The sequence below is a fragment of the Dermacentor andersoni genome, chromosome 4 (assembly GCF_023375885.2).
Source record: "Dermacentor andersoni chromosome 4, qqDerAnde1_hic_scaffold, whole genome shotgun sequence".
NCBI classification, from domain to species: domain Eukaryota; kingdom Metazoa; phylum Arthropoda; class Arachnida; order Ixodida; family Ixodidae; genus Dermacentor; species Dermacentor andersoni.
In genome coordinates this window covers 8232501-8241065 of record NC_092817.1, presented here as the reverse complement: position 1 = coordinate 8241065, position 8565 = coordinate 8232501, and the positions used below count along the sequence as shown (strand labels likewise).

The window sequence follows — 8565 nt, the reverse complement described above, 5'->3', positions numbered from 1 at the left end:
GAGAATGTTGATTGTACGCTTTCTTTTCTCTACTCCGCAAGGCTACAGCCCTCGAGATGTGGTGATGGCTGTATAGGTTGGCACACCGGACAAAAACTTGGCCAACGCTGCCTGTAAATTATTGTCGGCGGCCTTTTTTGCACAGGAGCAACATTTCTTAGTGTATACATGTTCTCGTCATGTATCACATTTTTAATGCGTCAATATTAGAACGCTTGTGCGAACGGAAACCCGTCGGCGTCCGTCGGTTACCTTTCGGCGTGGGAGAGGAGGAAAGAAAGGATGAGGGACGTGTGTAATGTCACACGTGGAGAGGATAAAGAAATGAGTGGGATGAGAGAGCGTGTGGAGTAGGGGGGAGGGATGTATGACGTCACACCTTAGGAGCCAATAAGAATACAGGTGGCGCGTGACGTCGAGCTTCGACACTCCTCGGGCGTCTTGTTAGTTACCCAAAGCTTGAGAATGGGCAATGAACGTATTTCCGTCGGATCAACCAATTGACCGACCCTTTTTTATTTTTTTTTTTCTGCACGACGGACAATATTCGCGGGCACTGTTGACCGACGTATTGTTCAATTTGATGGGGACCTTAGTGTGATTGGAAAGGAGCAAGAGCCCGCTGAACGTTTGCAAGGCCAAAAGGTCCTAAAGACACTGAAACATCCACAGATATACGTCTTCGATCACAGACCTACCGTTGTGTTGGCTGACTGCTAGCGGACTCTTGTTATGTGTTTGTATGTGTCCCAGTTTACCACTTCGTGCACATTTTGAACGAGAGGTGCATGGATGAAAGGGAAACTCTCTAGCTGCGCATAGAAGTCACCATTTACTGGGTATAATGTGTGTCCTTACCTAAACGTAATCGAAATGCCATTATCACAAGCTACTCGCAGTGAGTGCTTTAACCCACAAATCAGCACATCCGTCTTTGGGCACATGTAGCTTCGTTCATACACATAGTAGCACACGGTCGCTGCAACGCCATGGCGGCAGGAAAGCTCATCTTCAGAATAGCGATCCGCATTCTGGTTCGCAGTGCATTCCCACAATCCTTCACGAGTTCCTCGAGCACGATGGGGAGATCTTATACAGTTCAGTGCACTTCATTCAATATCTCTCGAGGAACTCGGGAACTACCCGAAGATGCTGAATGCGAACAAGTAAAGCATGAACCTCCTTTGTCCTTTGTCTAAGACAGCGCCATGTTCAGGCTCGGCAGCATCTCGGCATCTGATTCTCATACCGAGCACCATGGACACTGCAAGTAGCATTCCTGCCTGTGTATACACCTGAGCAATGAGTGTCTGTGAAAGCGCGCTATTCGCACGGCACAGTCTTGTCTTAACAGCACCTCCTCCCGAAGGACAGGCATTCAGCATCGTGGAGGTCCACTTAGGCCGGTAACGCTGCTGGTTCGCGAGGAAATCTGAGTGACAGTTTGCTTGTTATCGTTGGACGCTCACGAAACGGTGGGCGTGGCCAATCTAAGCGTCGCGAGGAGTGGGTCTCCGCTCTCTTTGGAAACTGTCTTCTCATACACGGCATTAACCTGTGCCGAGGGAATCCCATTAGGTTCGCTTGTGCCTATACGGAGCCTAAGACGGCGCCTTTGGTGTTTGCCATCTTGGAGGCCTCAAATGCACTTGCCGTATGCATCTTCAAATGTCCTAATTTGCGCAACCGGAGAAGGACGTGCGAGCACTCCTGCGCCCGGTCGGCGCATCTCCGCAGAATGGCGCGGTGTCGGAGCGCTCAGCAGCGACTGACTCGTGAAGCACAGTGGCGCTCCCGGTTACGAGACTTCGGGCTCCGAGCGGCCCTCGCCCGGCGCCTTGGCCGTTCCGCCGGCGTCCTCGTTCCTCGCCGGGCAGTCGGTCGCCGACGATGCGGCGGGCGCGTTCTCGGCTGCCGGAGAAGGTAGCTTGTCTCCTGCGCGAGCGGAAAAGAGAAAGTGTGACAAACTGACCAAAGTGCGAACAAATGCACGCAAACGTTGCTGGCGCGGTGCTGACCTGTGTTGCTCTTACTATTTCCGCTCATGATTCCCGAGTGCTAACTCACATCTGTTGTTCCCCGTCGCGATGAGAATCTATCTTTGGTGCTTAGTACCGCGAGAATCATAGGAAAACGCTGCACGTTATCTACGGCAAAGGGTAGAAACAGCCCATAAAACCACGACGACAGAAGAAACGCACACCACGAAGCGCTTGTGCTCCGCCTGAAGGTCAGTGAACTATCGTCTCTCTGAAAGAGAGATAAAAGAAGCGGCAGAAAACGGTGCTCATGGAAAAGGAAAGGGGTAAACATATAAACAAAAGAACGAAATGAATGACTGAAAGAAAAGGGAACTTGGAAGATGATTGACAAGCGAATGAACAAGAGAGAGAGAGAGAGAGAAAGGCTAAGCAACTCACTGAAATATAACTAAGTGCTGTTGCCTATATAGTTTGAAGTTTAACATCGCGAATAGTTTCTAAAGCCGGCAAAACACTATGCAGCAAGAGAAAGCTGTATCGGGAATTTTTCAAGTTGCTCTACAATATACTCATTGACACTTATAATCTAGTTATAATATTTGTGGAATTTGTTCATTAATTAAGACTACTTATGTAATTAGGCGGAATGCAAAAAATAATCTGAATATATTCTAGCGACGGCAAACAACATTACGTTGGTTCTGTCCAGCTACGTCGCATTTGCATATATTTAAATCTTGGTGCACGATAGTTGGGACACCACGTATACATATTTCTTGTAAAAGCGCTACGACTGTGAGACATTTGTCGTCTTCCCAAAGGAGTGCTACGATGATCGAGGCGGAAATACTTTGCCGCTGCTTAAGTTAATCTAAAAAGACTAATTACCAAAAAGGTGTTGCTAACTGTTTTATAATTAACTTGAGGGCAGTTGTTTTATGGAAAACTCGTAGGACATCACAATTTACGGCATGCGCATTTTTCAGAAATCAAAAAAAAAAAAAAATCGCGAGTGTTTTGAGATATTGATGGTCCAAATTTAAGGCCAAACCAGGCGGGGCGCGTCCCGCTCCGCGTCAGACGACAACGCTCCAAGTGAGCGATCCCGACGCACAGCGGCCCGTGCTTGGCGGGCGGCAAAAGTCGGTGGTGCCGCGGCTTTCGATCTTCGTCACGGGTCTGACGTGACGGTAGCGGGGCTGCCTTTTCTGCGATTCGCCCCGTTGAAATTCGATGACGGACGTTTCAAGTTAGCTGCGATTTTCAAGATACTTTAAAAATGAAGGTCCATTAAGATGCGACTGCCTTCAAATTCGCCATTTAAACAACCGCCCCTAAAGTACTAATGAAAGGCTAATTGATAACTTTTTTGTAATTAGCCTTTTCAGAGTAACTTAAACATATATATATATATTGCACTCGTGGCGTCCAGGTAGGTGTAATTCTAGTGCCAGCTCCGCTGGTGAGTAACAATGCCTCGCTTCACCCCGAGGGGACGGATGAATGGATGGATGTTATGAGCGTCCCCTTTGGAACGGGGCGGTGGGTTGCGCCACCAAGCTCTTGCTATTACACTGCCCAATGTCCTACCTAGGTTAAACAATAAAAAAAACACTACGAACTACCACGCCCAAATTTTCTGATCCCCTATTGCGAACTGTGCTTTTGTACGTCTCCGTCTTTTGTCGTTTCCCTACTTTTCTTCCGCCAATCCTCCAATCGCCCATGGGCCCATGGGCTTCAAGGAGTGGTGCCCAAATCGACCGCTGGGTCTTCGCATTCTAGTAAAACATGCTCCGTCGTTTCCCTAGCTTTACCGCAGCAAGCACCGGCGACGCCCCCTGGCGCCTGCATCGCCGGCGGCCGAGCGGCGGATCGCTGCCAGCAGCAGAAGCAGCCGTACGAGGCCGAGGCCAGCGCGGCCACTGCGCCCATGATGCGGAAGGCCGTCTGGGCGCCGAGGAAGTACATGGCGGTGCCGCCCACCAGGCTGCCCGTGCTGCGACCTGCGACGCGCGCCGGACACAGGGTGAGAAGCCGGCAAGGAACCTCCCGAGGAGACCCCACAGCTGCCAGCATAGCGCTGCGGGGCCTCGAAAAGCACCGGGGCCCGCAAGAAAGAGCTCTCGCACAGAACAGGTTTGCTGACAGACCAAAGGAAGTCACGGCCTATCAAATGCACCGTCGTGCGGGGGCGCTGGACTTGCACTTAAAATGCTGCCCATTTCTTCAAAGTATAAGATATCTGAAACCCAGAGTTCTCTTGGGACATTCGGAAACCTAGCTATAATATCAGTAGCGTGATACTCTCGAACACTTGCTCACAATTTTTTAAACGCTGGATTTGATCGACATGCATGTATCATCGAAACTTGGCGTATTGTTCCCGTTGTATTCGCAAAGTTTGGCCTCGGTTGTTGTAATTATGCCAGCACAGCCGTCTAAGTCTCACACCGCTCGTAAAACAGACCAATAGCGCTATGGACCACTTGCATACTTATTCTACGAGAAAATGCGCATTAACCCACCCATTTGGAACGTTGCCTACGCCTTACCATGCCCCTAACTTTCCTTAGATATAAACAAGATGCCTTGTTTAGCTCACCGAGGACACCGGAGAAACACGAATCTCGTAATGCCCCATCAGTCACACCGTATACGTTTGTGAACGCGACTTATTTTTGCCCTTACGATGCATTTTAGCAAGGAATAGACAACAAACATTAATATTTTAGTAAAGTGAACATTCTGCATTCTTATAGGACTCCTATTTCACTGCTGAGTGAAATCTATCACTTCACACGACCGCTTTAATGAAGGCACTACCGTCTTCGACGGGACGTTTCAAGTGGAGCGTTTCGGTAGTAATCGCGAAAGATTATTTCTTCCCTTGTTGTAATGCCTGTGCCCAATAATTACCCTGTGCACGTAATTCGTGCGGGTGATTCGATATAGTTGATGAAGAAACGTGACATTACTGACTGTAAAATAAATTAATATTTAATTACTATGTAATTATGGTGGGTGGCTATAAAACGTACAGAGCCATTCCCCCACCTTCACTTGTTTTGTATATGGAGTCTCTAGCACCTTGGGATAAAATATGTAAATTTCACACATTTATCGACAGTCGATCGTAATTCGTGACTGAAGGTATTTCATGAAAATACATGAAAAAATGAGTGTTTAGTAATTATCTGCGACATTTGCATATAAAGCAGGAAATGAAAGTTTCGCAATTCATTGCGCTTAAGATATTCCTATTTTCACGTCCGTATCTCGTGCGTTGTTTTAGGAGTCTAGGAAACATCTACATTAGCGGCAGTATGACACCCTGGAACGCTTCAATGATTAACTTTCTGCCAAGGCTGTAATGAACCTGCACAGAGTAAACATATATCGCTCGTCTCTCGGAACATTGTTTCATGCGTAGAATAAACAGCGTGCCCCGCACATTTTACCGAGGATACCGGGGGGAAACAACCAAATGCCGTGCATAACGCATAAGAATTGGGATAAAGGGACAAGTCAGTTACTGTTTCCAGATTACGTAAGCAACCTGCACAGTGCAAATTTTCGGTACACATCACCAAAAAGTGGCCCTCATTTTTTCAAAATACGAAGTATCTGCTGTGTTTGCTCCTGCCAGGAAACAAGTAATACTGTAGCTATTATTTACAAACACCCTGAAAATGAAATCGTCAGCCAGAAGTGACATATGTCTTTAGAAGAAGTCACTGTTCTATTGGTAGTCAAATGGCTGTGCGAGTTCGACCAAGGTCATTTTCCCTAGCATTTCTACGATAAGTTGCGATCACACAATAAAATTTCACATTTCTACCTGTAAGAGCCTTGACTGGATTTCTGATGGTGATAAGATATTGAGCTGTAACGCTGCAACAGACAGAGATTAAATAGTTCCTGCATTTGACAATCCAACGATTTCAGGCCGTAAGGCACACCAGTCGTTGAAGTGAGCGCGTCGGACGTAATAGGCTTTTTTTTACAGTGAAGCTGTTTATAGCTAATATATATATATATATATATATATATATATATATATATATATATATATATATATATTTAGAGATGCCTTGCAAGCCCCTAAGGCATTGTGTAAGGGCGGAGAGTACACTCAAAGATTATACAATAATTTGGGTATACGTATATATATATATATATATATATATATATATATATATATATATATATATATATATATGTTGCTTGTATTTTTGCTTGTGTAGGGGGTTAGGAGCATTTGATGATGATAGTTTTTGTTGACGCGGAACAGAAATTCACGGAAGCCTAGCCATAAACAGCTTCATTGTAAAAAAGACGATTGCGCAATGAGCTTTGAAAAACCTGACATACTTATTTCTTTAATACTGAAACGAATATAATTGTTACATTCATCATCAGCAGCAGCAGCCTGGTTACGCCCACTGCAGGGCAAAGGCCTCTCCCATACTTCTCCAGCTACCCCGGTCATGTACTAATTGTGGCCATGTTGTCTCCGCAAACGTCTTAATGTCATCCGCCCACCTAACTTTCTGCCGCCCCCTACTACGCTTCCCTTCCCTTGGAATCCTGTCCGTAACCCTTAATGACCATCGGTTATCTTCCCTCCTCATTACATGTCCTGCCCATGCCCATTTCTTTTTCTTGATTTCAACTAAGATGTCGTTTACCCGCGTTTGTTGCCTCACCCAATCTGCTCTTTTCTTATCCCTTAACGTTACACCCATCATTCTTCTTTCCATAGCTCGTTGCGTCGTCCTCAATTTCAGCAGAACCCTTTTCGTAAGCCTCCAGGTTTCTGCCCCATATGTGAGTACTGGTAACACACAGCTGTTGTACACTTTTCTCTTGAGGGATAATGGCAACCTGCTGTTCATGATCTGAGAATGCCTGCCAAACGCAACCCAGCCCATTCTTATTATTGAGATTATTTCAGTCTCATGATCCGGATCCGCGCTCACTACCTGTCTTAAGTAGATGTATTCCCTTACCACTTCCAGTGCCTCACTACCTATCGCGAACTGCTGTTCTCTTCCGAGACTGTTAAATATTACTTTAGTTTTCTGCAGATTAATTTTTAGACCCGCCCTTCTGCTTTGACTCTCCAGGTCAGTGAGCATGCATTGCAATTGGTAACCTGAGTTACTAAGCAAGGCGATATCGTCAGCGAATCGCAAGTTACTAAGGTATTCTCTATTAACTCTTATCCCCAATTCTTCCCAATCCAAGTCCCTGAATACCTCCTGTAAACACGCTGTGAATAGCATTGGAGAAATCGTATCTCCCTGCCTGACGCCTTTCACCCAATAAAGAAAGGCGCTAGGCGCCTTTCTTTATTGGGATTTTGTTGCTTTCTTTATGGAGGACTACGGTGGCTGTGAAGCTGCTATAGATATCTTTCACTATTTTTACATACGGCTCGTCGACACCCTGATTCCGTAATGCCTCCATGACGGCTGAGGTTTCGATTGAATCAAACAATTTACCGTAATCAATGAAAGCTATATATAATTAAGGGTTGGTTATATTCCGCACATTTCTCTATCACCTGATTGATAGTGTGAATATGGTCTATTGTTGAGTAGCCTTTACGGAATCCTGCCTGGTCCTTTGGTTGACGGAAGTCTAAGGTGTTCCTGATTCTATTTGCAATTACCTTAGCAAATACCTTGTAGGCAACGGACAGTAAGCTGATCGGCCTATAATTTTTAAAGTCTTTGGCGTCCCCTTTCTTAGGGATTAAGATTATGTTGACATTCTTCCAAGATTCCGGTACGCTCGCGGTCATGAGGCATTGCATATACAGGGTGGCCATTTTTTCTAGAACAATCTGCCCACAATCCTTCAACAAATCTGCTTTTACCTGATCCTCCCCAGCTGCCTTCGCCCTTTGCATAGCTCCCAAGGCTTTCTTTACTTCTTCCGGCGTTACATTATTACATTGTTACATTATTACACCACAAAAATCTCAGCAGAGCTTCCAGGTTCAAAGCCTAGGCACTATTTCACGTCAAGGCATTGACTTCACATCAGAGAGTCAAAACCGACAAGGAGTCGCACTGCAACAGAAGAATTCCACGGGAAGCTCTGTTTTCTTTTTTTTATATTTTATCCTGGTTGAAAAAAAACGATAAACGCCTTTCTTTTGAAATTTTCACTCTTTTTATTTTTCAACCACTTACCTCTCTGGTCAGATGTGTTCATGTTTATTTGTGCGTGTGTGACGCCATGCTTGTTAATTTAGTTAGAGTGCCTATTTTTACAAGTTCATGCGGCCGATAAATATAACTGCTATCCCTACTTCGTATAACTGTCCACTAATTTGCTATCGCAATCTATGCTACCCCTTTCGGGCGAAACTGCGACTTTTTTTAACTGCTAGCATATATAAAATACATTAAAGTAACTCCTTTTTTTTTCGCTTACAGTGGCGGAATACCGCTGACAAGTCTTTGAATAAAATTCCGCAGTGGGCTAGACATAATTAAAGCTGTTGCGCCAGGCGACAGGACTTAAGCAAGAAAACAAAACACGACACCGCTCTGGTGCGGTCGGCTGTCGG

At 45.6% G+C, this 8565-nt stretch overlaps 1 protein-coding gene across 3 annotated transcripts in view; it reads right to left on the bottom strand.

Moving 5' to 3' along the window:
- Positions 1–477: 477 nt before the first annotated feature.
- LOC126535941 (major facilitator superfamily domain-containing protein 6-like) overlaps positions 478–8565 on the bottom strand; it is a 103110-nt gene continuing 95022 nt past the window's right edge. For 2 of the 3 annotated variants that reach the window (XM_055073357.2, XM_072287734.1), the window contains exons 3-4: positions 3800–3988; positions 478–1935 (exon numbers count right to left, since the gene is read on the bottom strand). In XM_055073357.2, coding sequence (XP_054929332.1) covers positions 1799–1935; positions 3800–3988 — 326 coding nt within the window. In that variant the 3' untranslated portion in view covers positions 478–1798. The remainder of the gene's footprint in view (positions 1936–3799; positions 3989–8565) is intronic. The other variant, XM_055073358.2, reaches the window with a different exon arrangement.